A 15,927-nucleotide genomic window follows, 5' to 3' on the forward strand; every position below is an offset into this window, starting at 1 on the left:
TGCACCTAACGTTCTTCCAACCATCTCCAACACTAGTTAGCATTACGCGTCATGATAATCGGTGTTCAGGCGTACATAACACGTGACTCAACGATCTCGGTTGATGAAGATTCACAACCTCATCAACTGATTTACTATCATTCCTTAATACCCTGTATCTAACCTCACTATTATTTACCCAGTGATTCCAGAAGATGCGAGCAATATTTCAGAGACATCTGTGATCGAACCCTGACAAATTACGAGTATCGTCTACTCTCAATGGCCATAAAGTAGAACAGAACGAACTGCTGCGCAGTATAGTCATCCTTTTATTGATAGATGGATATCTCGCCTTCGCTATACGTGATGTACGTTGGTAAAAGCCAAACGAACCTTTTGAATTGGTGCTGAGAATTCGTCAGACACCAACCCATTAGGGCTGATCAAACTTCCAAGATAAGTGGAGTTGTCGACGCGTTCGATTTCAGTGTTGAATTAAATTGGACCATGTAGTGTCAAGATTTTGATTCTTGTTAATTTTTGTAAATGAGTTTTTCTGGGTTGACTTTAGTTGAGAGTTAAGATCTTCTTGAAGTTATAGATTGTCTCTGATATAATATGAATAGATTAGAATTATGATTTATTAACAAAAAGAATGAGAAAAATTAAGAATTATTTCTTCTGGTGTTCCATGTTTCCATGAGAAGCTAGAGTATACTTACAATCACGGATCATTGGGTAGTGACCAGTGTCATGTATGTCAAGTCTTTCTTTGTGCTGATTGAATTCTCGATGTAGTCCACTTTGATTAGTGGCTACATCTAAACTTGGTCGATAGAATTTGATCATTGCTAAGAACGATCTGACAAACACGATACTGGTCACTGCCCAGTGATAAATTAGTTGTAGATATATCTGAATGCTAAAGAAGGTCAATTACTGCCCGATTAGCTCATTGGTAAAGTCTTTAAATGTGAGAGTGAGTGACAAGAGATCGAATCCGCCAAAAAGCATTATTTTTATCACGATTAAAAGTACCTATTGGTGATGATTGCCTAATAACACTGTTTTCTGTTGCCTACTACAAACTAACACCTTACAGTGGGAATATAAGTATACAATACCTACTTTGTAAATGTAAAGAATTTTTATTGAGTCAAAATATAGCTGTTTGCATAAAATCTCAACCAAACTTAAATTTCAATAGAGAATAATCTTGTGCTTTGTGCCATTGTAATAAGTAAATTGCTCAAAATGATCATGCAAACTACATAGAAGAATCGATCAAAATCGAAGGTAGAAAAATATATCAGTGATGTAAAATGTTGATATTAAGTTAATCAACCATATTAATTACTTGTTTTTCTTTCATGATCAGTAACCCATTACTTAAAGCAAAGATCTTGTATCTCAATACATTACCAGTGAATAAACTAAAACACTGTGTTAACTTAGATGAGTAGTTTTCTGAAGTTTTACCCATTGGAGGATAGTTATCATTCTGTACCCTGATAAATCAGTTAAGTAGATTGGCATAGAACAGCTATAGTTTTGAATTCTTTTTCATATAATTGTGTAGTGAACGAGAACATAAGTGGGGACAACCAAATGTATTTGAATACAAAATCACAGAGCATCTTATTAAAATCTGAGAACAATACAGTAAAGTTCCAACCAATAGTCCCGGACTTTATTGTTCTTTCGTTTCCACACCAATTAACCTATGTTCTCGTTCTTTTCCTTCGATCTTCTTAATCTTCTGTCGCCTGACATTTCACTTTTGATTAGTGATACATACTACTTATATCTGTTGACATCAGTAGCACACAACACAATAAGACAATATGGTTCTACATTTCATTTATACATACATTCATTATTGTACTTATATCAAAAGCGATCAAAACAGATGAACATCTCGTTAAATGTTAAAAAAATATACTAAAGTATTAACATTTGTAAAATATATGTTGCTCACTATCTAATGAACACATTAATCTCTTTAAAGTTTACTATGAAACCCAGTGTGATTAGTTGAAAGCGTTTTAGTTTATGATATTAGAATGAATTATTTGTTTATTGACTACTCTTTTGATAATTCATAATCAGAAGGGGTTTTTGTGGATAGTATAGTCTAGTTTTAATTGACCCATGATCTCAACTATTAGAAAAATCACCATAATATCCACATAAACCTCTTCTGATACTAATCAACATATGCTCACTAGTAACTGCCTTCAAGAGTCATTTCTTAGAGTTCTAGTGAGAAACTGTGATCAGTGGTATTCAACCGTGTTTGTTGTGAGGGAGTGACTCATTGAAGACAATGGTGGATGTGTCGCTCAATTTCGTGGATTAGTTGAAGTTAGACATTAACACCGTTGGATGCCGACCGGCTCAGTGATTTAGAGGTTAGGGGTTCGCATGTGAGATCGATAGGTCCAGGGTTCAAATCCCCCGAGCGGGATCGTGGATGTACACTGCTGAGGAGTCCCATGATAGGACGAAACGATTATCCAATGCTTGCAGGTTCTCACTGGTTTAGCTTCAAGTGATTCAACTATTGAAATTCATAACGATTTCAAATTACATAATAATTCTCGTAAATCTTTGTTTCATAGGTTGGTTTTACTTACTTTTATTGAAAATTATATCATGTTTATTATCATCATCATTAGTTATAATGTTGACCAGATATTATTTCTCGTTTGATAACGTTTCATGTTTTTGATGGAGTTTTGTTCTCTGAGATGGATGGTTTGGTCGTGGAGCTTTCATCGTTCTTCTGAACGACATCATCAGCACAAGCTTCAGATTGATAAACTTCTCAGAGAACAAAACTCCATCAAAATCATCCACCTGAGCTACAAATCTTCTACACCATCTCAACGTTTCGTGTGATTATATCACTTTATAATACCAAGACATTTTCATACATTTGAAACTATGAATAAATGGACTACTAATGTAGTTTTTAATTTTTGAGATCAGTGAAAGATTAAAACAGTCATCAAAAAGATCACATAATATTACATAAACTACAAATATATCCATTTTCATATAACAAATCTTATTGAAATGGTAGAGATGATTTGTAGATCAGGTAAATTATTTTGATAGAGTTTTATTCTCTAACCTAGATGGTTTAGTCGTGGAGCTTTTAACCTTTCGAAGGACAAATCATATTTTCCTAAAGTCTTCAGCAATATAGATTAATGTACTAGAGTACCTGTTACTTACTCACTTACGCTTCTTACTCCTCGTGAAGGAGCATAGGCCGCTCACCAGCAATCGCCATCGAACCCTGTCCTGGACAATCCTTTCCAACTTCTTCCAGTTGTTATTCGTCTTTTTCACATCTGCTCCTATTTCCCGACGTAATATGTTCTTTGACCTTCCACTTTTCCGCTTCCCTTCAGGATTCCAAGTTAGGGCTTGCCTCGTGATGCAGTTTGATGATTCGCGTAATGTATGTCCTATCCATTTCCATCGTCTTTTCCTAATGTCTTATTCAGCTGGAAGCTGGTTTGTTCTCTCCCACAGAAGGCTGTTGCTGATGGAATCCGACCAATGGATGTTGAGTATCTTGCGTAGACAACGTTTTTATAAATACTTGTAATATTTATAGTACTTGTACAGTAGAACTGCCTTGACGTTCGTATTGAAGATTCTCACATTGATATTGGTTGAAAGTTGTTTTGAGTTCCATATGTTGAGTTCTACTCAATTGATTATTCAACACTAGTGTACCTGCAAAGGCATACAAATGAAAACAACAAATAACGAGATACATGTTTACAATTCTAATCACTTTTAAAATTATTAATGCTTATTATTACGTGTGTTTTTATATACTTTTAACTGACATCAATACACTCTATATTCATTTTGGGTACAATGTTTTTATATTTATCTATTTGTGATTTGTTTTATAGATACAAACAATATTGTTGGTTTAAGTGCGTTATTACATTCTAGATGTCCGGACTTTTCGTCACCAATGTGTAAAGTGAGTTTCATAGATATTCTTAGTTATTGTTCACATAATTCCCAATTTTGAATTGTAGTCATAAAGTTATTTATCGAATAATTAATAACTTATCCTTTAATGTATATATATAGGAGGCAGAAAAACACAGTCAATACAGTCTGTGTGACACCACTAATTACTTACTTACGACTGTTACTCCCAATGGAGTATAGGCCGCCGACCAGCATTCTCCAACCCACTCTGTTCTGAGCCTTCATTTCTGGTTCTATCCAATTGTTGTTCATTATCCTGATGTCTGTCTCCATTTTTCTCGACGTAATGTGTTCGTTGGTGTTCCTCTTCTTAAATATATTTACTAAATATATATTTTGAAAAAATAATGAACCTATTAGTTCCATTTAATTACTTGCACTAAACAGTGTAGGGTTTCATAAAAACTTAGTAACTACACAAACTACTGTTATTTGAATTAGTAGTATGTTTCAATTGTCTAAAATCAAAGTATTTATGACAATGTAAACATAAATGAATGTAATACATCAATATAAAAAATACACAATCCGATTAATGCTAGTGGAGGTTAACTGTTGAACTCATGTTAACACACTAGGTATATAGCCTACTATCCCCGAATACCATCACTGCTCTCCACTTGAATGTTGATATTTTTCACTCGATAATGTGTTACATTATATAGCTTGTATCTTTATGTCAAAGTAACTTCCAGTTAATAATTTGTGGTTCGGTAAATTTTAGTGTTTTGCCTGTTAATATCAGAAATTCATTTACTTTGAATCTCTCTCAGCTCGCATCATTCACTGACTTGACCTGGACAACTAAATAAAACTAGACATCTAATTCATCCTGGTATAGAAGACTTATTACCTTTAAATAGTTATTTATCCAAATATTATCTGAAAATAATAAGGACAGTTAGTTCTCTTGATTTACTGTGTCAGCCATCTACATATACGTTTGGTATTTTCCTGATTTTTCTTGTTTATATTTTGTACACTAGATGGTTGTTTCAAAACTGAAAAGAAAACAGGTTTACAAGTCATATTTATTATATATATATATATATATATATATATATATATTGGTACAAAGGGGCGCCGAATACATATGCGCCACACAAACCATTCTATTTGTGTGTGAGCTGTAATACTGCCCAGGTGTCCAGATCAATTCAGATGGTTTTCTTAGGGAGCTACGCCCCGAGCGTTCGACCTAAAGGTCTGATCCACAAAGCAGTGGTGCTACGTCAGGAGATGCAGTCCCATAGTAGCCAGTGACCAAGAATTGGTTCATACGTCATTTGTCCCTTCAGGATACTCGAACTCATGTGCACCATTGGTTTGGAATCAGTATTTTCCAACTCCTCTAGGTTGTAAACAATACCCCTGCCTCAAGAAGGCAGTGAGTAGGACTCCCTTGGTAGTGCCTGTATACACGTGGCCATGTGAGAACATTTCGAAATGGTGAGATGACTCTCCTCACCCTCGACCGTATCATAGCATTTGAGGGTTACAAATCATATTATTGAAAACAGTTGAATAATTCGGTTAAAATGTTCATAAAATTGATTTTACTTTGTTTTTTTATTTCAGGTAATTGGAATTTTGAACTCTGCACGTGTTCGCAGTCCATTACCAGTAGCAAAAGATTTACAAAAAGCTATTAATTTAATATGTAGTTCAAATGTATTTGTTGATCAAATAATGAAACCATTAAGTCGAACAAATGATCCTATCACAGCAGATCTAATTGAAGGTTTGATTACTGTAAGTCTAATTATTCATGCTAAATGGTTTCAATCAATTTATTTTTCATAGATCTTTCTATGAAATTAGATTAAACTATTTTGTTTTATTATTGATAATTCATGTGAATCAACTTTTGATTACACTCCGTATCAGTAATTCAGTTTGATTTTACAAGAGAGTGTTCGGTTTTGTGTGATTATTATTTTAAAGTTTGTTTAGCCAAGTTTGACCTACTTCCTACGTTTAATGATTGATTAGGAGTTTGTTATTTCATTATTCTTATCATTAGTTCATTTACCCAATTGATATCAGTTGTATACTTTATCTAATATATGTAGTTAAGGAATTTGTTCATCATGATCATTGACTAAGAAAATTGCCTTGATTAGTTTGATGTTTCCATGTATCTATATAAATATTCCTGTATATCTGAGTAAAGTATGACGATGATCTAACCAAATACAGTATTGTTCACTTATATATATATATATGGACCCTCTGTTTTTTAAATTTCATTGAAATCATGAATCCATCTATGTTAGACCAGCATCGAAAACCTGGAATCACTGGACGACCGTATCGTCCTAATGTGTGACTGCTCAGAGATTCTCATCTACCACACTTTATACAGGACTCGAACCTAGGACGAACGCATAAACTTTAGATCAATGAGTCTGCATCAAACCGTGTTGACATCTAACTTCAATCAATTTACGACACTATGTGACTATCTTGTATTGTTTTAGTTGGTTAACTGCTTCACACGCTACACAGATTTGCTCCACTGGTTACGGTTACTAACTGGAACTCCAGGAATTTCCTCTCAAGATTGGTCACTAATGAACACATATTATATATTCGCTTTATAGCTTTTAGTAACTCGATATCTGACTCCAGTTAGATCGTATGAATGATTGTTATTGAAATATACATCCTGGCTGTCCCCGTATATAATTGTCGACTTAACTTGCGTTGGCGAATAACGGAATTAAATAAGTTGAATACGATAATGGATTTTTGAATACATATATTTTGTACGCTAGCTGATCTGGACAGACAATCAGAGGAACGAAGCAAATAGAAGAGAGAGATACGAAATGACGCTCAGTGGAGAAGGCATATGAGCTAACTCGATTTAATCAAGCGTTAATCATTATTTATAGTCACACAAAAATAAGCTGCTGATATGTGATGAGTAAAAGTGTACACATACGTATGCACTTATATAAAAAGTCAGCGTTGATAAGCAAATAATTAACAAGGTTAAAATATGACTCAAACAGAATGAATAGATTGCCCTACCCAGAAGCTTGAATAAGTTATATGGGCTTAACATAGTAACCGACACTACGACCTATTTTCCCTTCATATAATTATGTCAGTTTAGGAGTTGTGGAGATTGTTAAGATTTTTTGATTGAGATCATGAACCGATCGGTGTCAGACCACCATTGAAAAGCCGTGACCAGTGGAGCTAATCCGTGTCGGGTAAAAACAGGTGTCTACCTCATTACAATGGAAGATGGTCACGCAATTTCGTGGATTGGTTGAAGTTAGACATTAACACTATTGGATGCCGTCTCAGTGGTCCAGTAGGTTGAGCGTTCGCGCGCGAGACTGAAGGCCCTGGGTTCTAATCCCACGGGCGGAATGCGCACTGCTGGGGAGTCCCAGACTAGGATGAAACGGCCGTCTAGTGCTTCTAGGTTCTCAATGGTGGTCTAACATCAATCGGCTCATGATCTCAATCATCTATTTATGTATTTAAGAATTTCTCCTTTAAAATATATCTTCTATATTTTTTTATTTAACTGTATTTTTAATCTGATTCCGGATGCGATCAGTGAATTCTTACGTCATACGTCGCATTGCAGTCATTCTAATATAAGAAAATACTTTTATGTAGCGTATTGTTATGCCGAATTATTCATTATTATTATTATTACTGTTACTATTATTATTATTATTAGTAGTAGTAGTAGTATATGATAAATTGAATGTTTGAACATTATCCCTTTTTATTAATAGGGATCAAACCTAGCTAGAGAACCAGAGAACTTACTCAAACTTCGATCTTTGGCTAAATCTCTAAAAGGTAAGTAATAATGCACATTTAATAAGATAATAGTGATATAGCTAAATCACTTTCTCTAAAATATTATATGATAATGATAACTAATCTATGACTTAGTGGTGTAAACAATTTCATCTTGAAGAAGGTCAGTTATTACCCAAATGACAAAATTGATAATGTATTTTACCTGAGACTAGGTAATATTAGGTTCTATTCATATTTGAATAATAAGTTCTCTTAAGAGTATGGATACATCTCATTAATGAGTTCCAATCTCCGAAATCTCATGTCTAGAACGTACTTTCATTTATCTAACTATTATTACTTGTTGTTTTTTTTTCTATGCCATGAACTTTGGAACAATGAAGAATTCTCAGTAGTAGGACATCAACAAATTTCTTTCTAATGTATGTTCGAATCGTAATAGTTCAATGGAATATTTCATATGTGTCTCATGTCTATTCTTAATTGAGTAGGTTTTCCATCGTTTTAGCTACTGCATCTATTTTTTTTCGGCCTGTCAATTATTGATTCCATGAATTCCAATGTAATTCACCTTCGTTTATTCAAAGGATAAACATGGGGGGAGGTAATCAACGGCTGCACTGCCGAGGTTTAAACTTCCCATTTCGTAAAATTGCGATAGGATGTTAGCTTTTAATCAAAGCTTGTGAGTATATACCATAAGCATGAATAATTAATAAGTTGAAAAGAAATCATTGCAATATTAAAACACTTTTAAAACGGACGTCTTAAATGTTTGAGAAAGCTTAAATGTATTTCGATAGCAAGTCGTTTAAATCATTGGGAAAACTGAAACTTGGAGATGCAGGAGAAGATTTGTACTGATGATATTGTTCAGAAGAATAATGAAAGGTCCACAATCAAACCATGCAGCTCCGAAAACAAAACTCCATCAAAAACTGAAACGTAATAGACAGAGTTCAATTAGTACTTATTCGCATAGTTACTTCAAATGATTTTATATGTTTTTGATTTTCTTTTTCAGGATCCGAAAATGTTACAACAACACTGTCAACTTTACAAAATAGTCCAGAAATTGAAACTTGCCTATCAAATTTTGATAAATGGGACTTCAACATATTTGATCTTGAACGGTTAACCAGTAAAAAGTAAATATTAGAGTATTTTTGTATTTAAAATAATATTATTTACTTACGCTTGTTACTCCTAATGGAGCATAGGCCAACGACCAGCATTCTGCAATCCACTCTGTCATGGGCCTTCTTTTCTAGTTCCATCCAATTGTTATTCATTCTTTTCATGTCCGTCTTCATTTCTCGACGTAATGTATTCTTCCACTTTTTCTTCGGCCTTGAGGATTCCATGTGAGGGCTTGACTTGTGGCGCAGTTCAGTGCTTTCTTCAATGTGTGTCCTATACACTTCCAGCACTTCTTCCTGATTTCTTCCTCCGCTATAATCTAGTTTATTCTCTCTCATAGTAAGTCGTTATTGATTGTGTCCGGACAACGGATCCGAAGTATTTTGCGTAGACAACTATCAATAAACACCCGTATTTTCTGGATGACGGGTTTCGTAGTTCACCATGTTTCCGCCCCATACAGTAAGAGTGTCTTGACATTTGTATTGTAAATTCTGAGTTTGGTGTTGGCTTACAGAAAGTTGTTTTGAGATCCAAATGTCCTTCAGTTTCAAATATACTGCTCTTGATTTACCGATCCGCGCTCCTACATCTGCATCAGATCCACTATGTTCACCAATGATGCTGCCCAAATACGTAAAGGTTTTTACATCTTCCAAATCTTCTCCGTCGATTGTGATTGGATTGGTGCATGCTGTGCTGTATCGGAGAATCTTGCTTTTCCCTTTGTGTATATTGAGACCTACTGCTGCTACTACACCGGTCGTCTTCTCCTGAATTTGTTGTTGCGTTTGCGATACGAGGGCCAGATCATCTGTGAAGTCTAGATCGTCCAACTGCATCCCAGATGTTTACTTTATCCCATGCTTCCCCTTAGATGCTGACGTCTTCATGATCCAGTCGACCACCAGAAGAAAGAGAAAGAGTGGGATTAAGCAGTCTTACATGACACTGGTCTTCACTTCGAACGAGTCTGTGACCTGTCTTCCATGCACGATTTTGCAGTTTAATCCATCATAGGGATTCTGTAGCATATTGACTATCTTCTGAGGCAGGCCGTAGTATCGAAGAAGTTTCCATAGTGTTGTTCTGTCCACATCAAATGCTTTTTCGTAGTCAATATTATATAAAGAATTATATTTGTTTGTATAGTTGCAAAATTAGCCATCAGGAAGATCAGTTCCTTTCAAGAGTGTAAATATACTTTGTTAATTGAGTGTCTGAAACCATTAAATATTCACATAGTTTAACTGAAGGGTTGAGTTGAAAAACTATACTTATATACTAGATGATTTGAAATCGCTCAGAATTTGCCTATTGAAGCATTCGCCATAGAAAATGAAATAAATTCATCTTTAATTGAATATTCAAATTCCCTTTGTCTTTGTCTAAAGTCTGTACCCAATGAAAATAGAGGAAAATGTGTTTTAGATATCGGTGTTGCAAAACATGGGATTCTGATTATCTGAACGTTCTGGTTAAAGTTCGTGGAAAATGTTTAGTAATGGTTTGTTCTCATTGACTTGTATAGATACGTCGTTCAAATGACTCAACATATTGAGTCACATAACTATGATATTACTGTACTTCCCGTTTTTGACTTCTTCACTGATTGTGTTAGTGTGACACATAAAGTTTATTTAAATCACCTCACGCGCTGGTCGTAACCAACCGACAATTCTTATTCATACAACATAAAAGAATACAATTATAAGCAGAGATGAATGGTGACTAGCAGTGGACTTTAGATTGCGCGTTTCGTTCTATTCGAAACTTGTTAGTTGGATATACCTGCATCCCAGGGTTAACATTTATTCTAGGACTTAAGAAAATCCTCACAGGATTCACATATTCTAACAAGACACTGATCAATTACAGTCCTAAACATCAATATGAAGATTCAAACAACCAATAGAAAAATGTAAAACGATACAAGTTGATTTCATATGAGCTCAACTTTACTATTTCATCGGCAACCTAATCGTTTCTAAAAATAGATCCGTTGTTTGTATATCTTTTCTTCTTCTTTAGACCTCTCACTTATTTAGGCATGAAGATATTGGACAGTTTCAATGCTCTTAGTGTACTACGTGTACCTAGTCAAATTTTAGTCGGTTGGTTAACAGTAATTGAAGAACATTATCATGTGGATAATCCATACCATAATGCTACACATGCAGGTGATGTTCTACAAGCATCAGCTTACTTTCTACAACATAGTTTAATAAGAGTAAGTTTACCAGTCTAATATTAAAATGAAAAGACTAAGAGTCATATGACTTCAATGTGAATTTTTCGTTACGTTTTTAGTGGCCTGAGATCTGACTCCAATTAGATTGTATGAATGATTGTTATTGAAATATACATCCTGGCTATCCTTGTATAGAATTGTTGAATTAACTCGCGTTACTGAATAATGGAATTAACTAAGTTGAATACGAGAATGGATCTCGGATATGTATATTTTGTACAATCATTGATCCGGGCGGATAGTCAGAAGAACAAAGTGAAAGGACTCACGGTAGAGAACGTGCATGAGCCAACTCCGTTTAATGAAGCGTTAATTACCACTTATAGTCACACAAAAATAAGTTACAGATATGTGATGAATGGAATAAGATGTACATAGACATACGCTCATATAAAAGCAGTCAGGGTGGATAAGTAAATAATGAAGAAGTATAAAACGTGACTCAAGAAGAATGGATAAGTTGGCCTGTCCAGAAGCTAGAATACGTTGTACTGGCTTAACATAGTAACTGACAGTACAAGTTTCTTGTACCTGAAACTGTATCCGCATAATATGTTATCAATAATGAGAGTTGTTTTTTTGCTAATATTTTGGAAGTATTGTGTCATTCGAACTGAAACTTACGTAGTCGTACAATTAAACATTTCGAAAAGAGGGATGGCTTTACTTCACCATTTCATGTGCACTAGATCTTTCATAAATATCTTTTCAGATAACAAAGATTTTGTACATGCCATTAACTACGAAATTTCAACGAACTTCAGTGAACTAATCAATATTTAGGAAGGAGAGACTGTATTGTTTCAACATTATTTGACATTTTTGGATTTATAAAAAAAACTAACTATGGTACAAACCTAGCGAGATGTTGATATTCCCTTATACTGCTTCGTTTCTAATTCCCATAACGATTTAACTTTAGAACAACATAGATATAAGCGAACAATATTGTTTTCGATTAGATCCTCATCAAGCTTTACTTGAATATACAGTAATATTTATATGCATATATGAAATTATTAAACTAATCAAGGTGTAGATACATGTGAATCTACGAATTCAGCTGCTCCTTTGGAGAAAGTTATATTGGGCGCACTACCAGGCTACTGAATCAAAGAGTTAATGAACATCTCCCTTCGTCGTTAGGAAAAGGTAATGTCAAGACAATACGTAGCTCGGTTCTATCACACTTGATCGATAGCGGTCATTTAGTGGACAGAAACAAGTCATTTAAAGTTAGTTGTCGTATTCATAATAGGTTTCCATATGGTGTTCAATCTCGTCTCTTACACATAGGAAAAGCTATAAGAATTCGAGTTAACAATCCACGTCTTTGTGTTCATGAGGAATTTATGAAAAGAAAACTGTTTCCAGTACATAATGAAGTTAAAGATCATTTTAATGTGAGCAACAATATATGAAGATTCAATGTCTATAACCCAGTGGTAATTTATTAGTTTGGATGAAAATATGATAACTGAACATTTTGTCGTCAATATCAACTGTTTTAATACAAGTATCTAGTTTAATAACCGGAATATATAATCCTGTAAGCACTAGACAGCTGTATTCCTTATCTTATATGGCTTTGCAGCATTGCACACCTACAACTTTATACAAGATGAAATAAAGGATATCAAGAGTTCCAATGGTTGACATTTTAAACATTAGTAGAAACCATCAGTCAGTTGAAGCTAGACCACCATGGAAAACGTGGAAGCCCTGAACGGCCGTTTCGTCCCAGCATAGGACTCCTCAGCAGCACGCATCCACGATCCCGCCTCTCGGGATTCGAACCCATGATCTATCAGTCTCGCGCGCAAACACTTAACCAATAGATCACTCAGCCCTCCGGTATCCCACAGTATTAATGTCTAACTTCAAATAATCCACGAAATTGAGCAACACATACACCGTTGTTTCAAGTGAACTACTATCTCATAACAGACCCAGTTGAACTCTACTATTCACTGCTTCTCACTAGAACTCCAGGAAATACCTCTTCAAACCAGTCACTAGTGAGCATATGTTGATTTGCTAGTCAAATTGATACATAAATCATGAAAGTGAATAATATTCACAAACCTGTAATGTTTAAGTAATTGTATGTTCACTGTATTCTGATTCCATGAGATAAGTCTTGGAATTCTAGCATAAAACCCTGATAGGTGAAGTTTAACCAAGTCGAGTGTGAGACAGTTACCCATTAGTGTAATTAGAATATGAAGTCAAAATATCTCGAATTGACTCAATTTATAGTTGTAAAACAATCGATGTTCAAAATGTTAAGCGTCAACCACGTAATTTAAATGTCGGTCGATAATCGCACTGTTGATGAGGAGTTTACCTTTAAAGTCTCTCAATGTGACATTGATCATTGTTGTTCAATCGTTCGCTATTTGGACTTAACTTCGTCAAGAATGGTTTTAGTGCAATTCATTGAATAATTAGTTGGCACTATCAACTATCTGACACAACAAAAGAATATGATTTAAAGTCATTGCTAATAAAAATCTACTTATTAGACTTGCTTTTTCATATACATTCTTAAATAACTATCTCGATTCTTGTTGCTTATTATTTAATTCCAGTCAATTTGCACAAATATCGATGAAGTTGCTACACTTTTAGCCGCGATAGTACATGATGTAGACCACCCGGGGAAAACAAATCCATTTCTTGTGAATAGTAATGATCCATTAGCTATTCTATACAATGATATGTAAGTGCTGAAGTGAAATTTACTGTGTAACTTATTTATTATCGTTTGACTATGAAATGATTTGACTTACGATTGAGTAATTTTTGATGAATATTGGTTCAATATCATCCAGAATACCTATGCAGCTGTCGTTCCAGTTAATCTAGAAATTGACTAAATGACATATTCAACCTTAGTTATGTAGTTTAAGTAAGCTGTAATTAAAAACATACTTTACTTGTCCGGATTTCGATAGTTGGACAAGATCACATAATGCATGTAATTCAAAATTAATAAATACTTAATGGCTAAGGTGGATATGAATGATTTTTAGTAGAATTTGACTTCTTCAAGTTGGACATGCCTGGGACCTAGAGTTATTGTTCACATCCAACTGATGAGTCCCAAATGGGACGAAGTGCGTATCCTGGATCCAAAAGTTAGCCACTACACATCCGTGCTTATATTCGTCTTTCTGTTTTTTGGTACACTTTTATAAAGCAATAACTAGGCTTTCTTAAACATGTATTTTAATGCTTATTTAGTGAATCTAAAATGTTAAGCTGGAATTATTCAGTCAATATATTTGTATTCTTTTATTGTTTTTTTTATTCAAGTGCTGTATTAGAAAGTCATCATGCGGCTGTTTCATTTGAATTAACCCTCCGATCACCTGACATCAATATTTTTCAGAATTTGACACGGTAAGTGACGTCTTTAAAAATCTTGTGGTGTATTTCATACACTCACATTTTCTATAAGTTGACCATTCATGTGTAGTGACTCACTTTTATCACGAGAACACAACTGGTTTAATGAAAACAATTATTATTATAACCAACTGTACCAGTGCTTGTTTTAATGTGCTTTTGTTTAACTGGGCTAATTACAGCCATTTTGTGCTTCCATTACCTTCCATCATTGTTGTTCCGCGGTTTTTGTCTTTGTTCTCACGTACTCCATTCTCCTGCTTTCGCTTGTACCATTTCTTGGCACGATCTTGGTATTCGTTCGATACCACGAGATCGCCAACGAAATAAATCTGGTTACGTTCAACCTTCGCCTTCTGATTTGTTTGGTACACGTTTCCTTGTAGTGGCGTTCATAGTCAATTTCGACATCGACATCACGCTACACATGCATCAAACTCACCGTTCCAATGAACGTTAGGAAGATCTCATTCTACCTTACAAAATATTCTTATTTCCGAAACACCAAGAGTATTAGAGAAAACGCCGCAACATCATACTGAGTCGGTGGATGACAAGTATCCATTCACGGTAATTGTTATGCGGTAATTCCAAATTAGAGGTGGATACAGCACCAAAATCGTAGAGGAATAATTACCGTTTCAATCTATTTTGACAGTAACAAAAGCTCACTTATTCAACGTTTTGCTTTGATTACAGAATAAAGTTCTCCGTTCAAAACTACCTATATCATGAGAAATTCCTGTTGCTTATGCAGTTATTTTGTGAATATTGACTTATATGTATAATCAGAATCAATGACCTACTCTAGACGAACCACCCAATCAATATGAAAAACTGACCCAAACCTTAACGCTTATTAGCCCACGAACACTTCCAATCCCAGTGTCCAATCAGAGGACGAAGTTAACAAGCAGATCTCTAATATTATCCTTCTATGTCTTACATCTTAAACACTCGCAAGAGTGATATACACTATCAGACCATACCACATCATAAACCAGAAATCATAGTTTGTACATAACTAAGCCACTATTAACACAAAACTGAGCGATTTCTTCGTAATTAGTTAAAAATAACTAAGGGAAAATGAAACATATTACAACAGTTCATGATCACTGGCTAGGACGATAATTACTACATGACAGATGGAGTAGGTTTGAGTGTCCGACCAACATCACATCATTTGTAATAATCAAGTCGATCCTAATGACGGAAGTTCCAAAATGTTACGACAATGTTTGTAAAGTATCATACATAAGTACATGATCTGTTGATGTATCATATAGACAGATAGTTACTTACTTACTTACGCCTGTTACTCCTCA

At 34.6% G+C, this 15,927-nt stretch overlaps 1 protein-coding gene across 2 annotated transcripts in view; it reads left to right on the forward strand.

Annotated features, from left to right (window-relative positions):
- PDE8A (High affinity cAMP-specific and IBMX-insensitive 3',5'-cyclic phosphodiesterase 8A) overlaps positions 1-15,927 on the forward strand; it is a 142,109-nt gene that overhangs the window by 109,641 nt on the left and 16,541 nt on the right. For both annotated transcript variants that reach the window (XM_051209972.1, XM_051209973.1), the window contains 7 exons: positions 3,918-3,991; positions 5,584-5,757; positions 7,767-7,833; positions 8,822-8,945; positions 10,969-11,167; positions 13,780-13,910; positions 14,507-14,593. In XM_051209972.1, the coding sequence (XP_051075457.1) occupies positions 3,918-3,991; positions 5,584-5,757; positions 7,767-7,833; positions 8,822-8,945; positions 10,969-11,167; positions 13,780-13,910; positions 14,507-14,593 (856 nt within the window). The remainder of the gene's footprint in view (positions 1-3,917; positions 3,992-5,583; positions 5,758-7,766; positions 7,834-8,821; positions 8,946-10,968; positions 11,168-13,779; positions 13,911-14,506; positions 14,594-15,927) is intronic.

The sequence above is a fragment of the Schistosoma haematobium genome, chromosome 1, assembly GCF_000699445.3.
Source record: "Schistosoma haematobium chromosome 1, whole genome shotgun sequence".
NCBI classification, from domain to species: domain Eukaryota; kingdom Metazoa; phylum Platyhelminthes; class Trematoda; order Strigeidida; family Schistosomatidae; genus Schistosoma; species Schistosoma haematobium.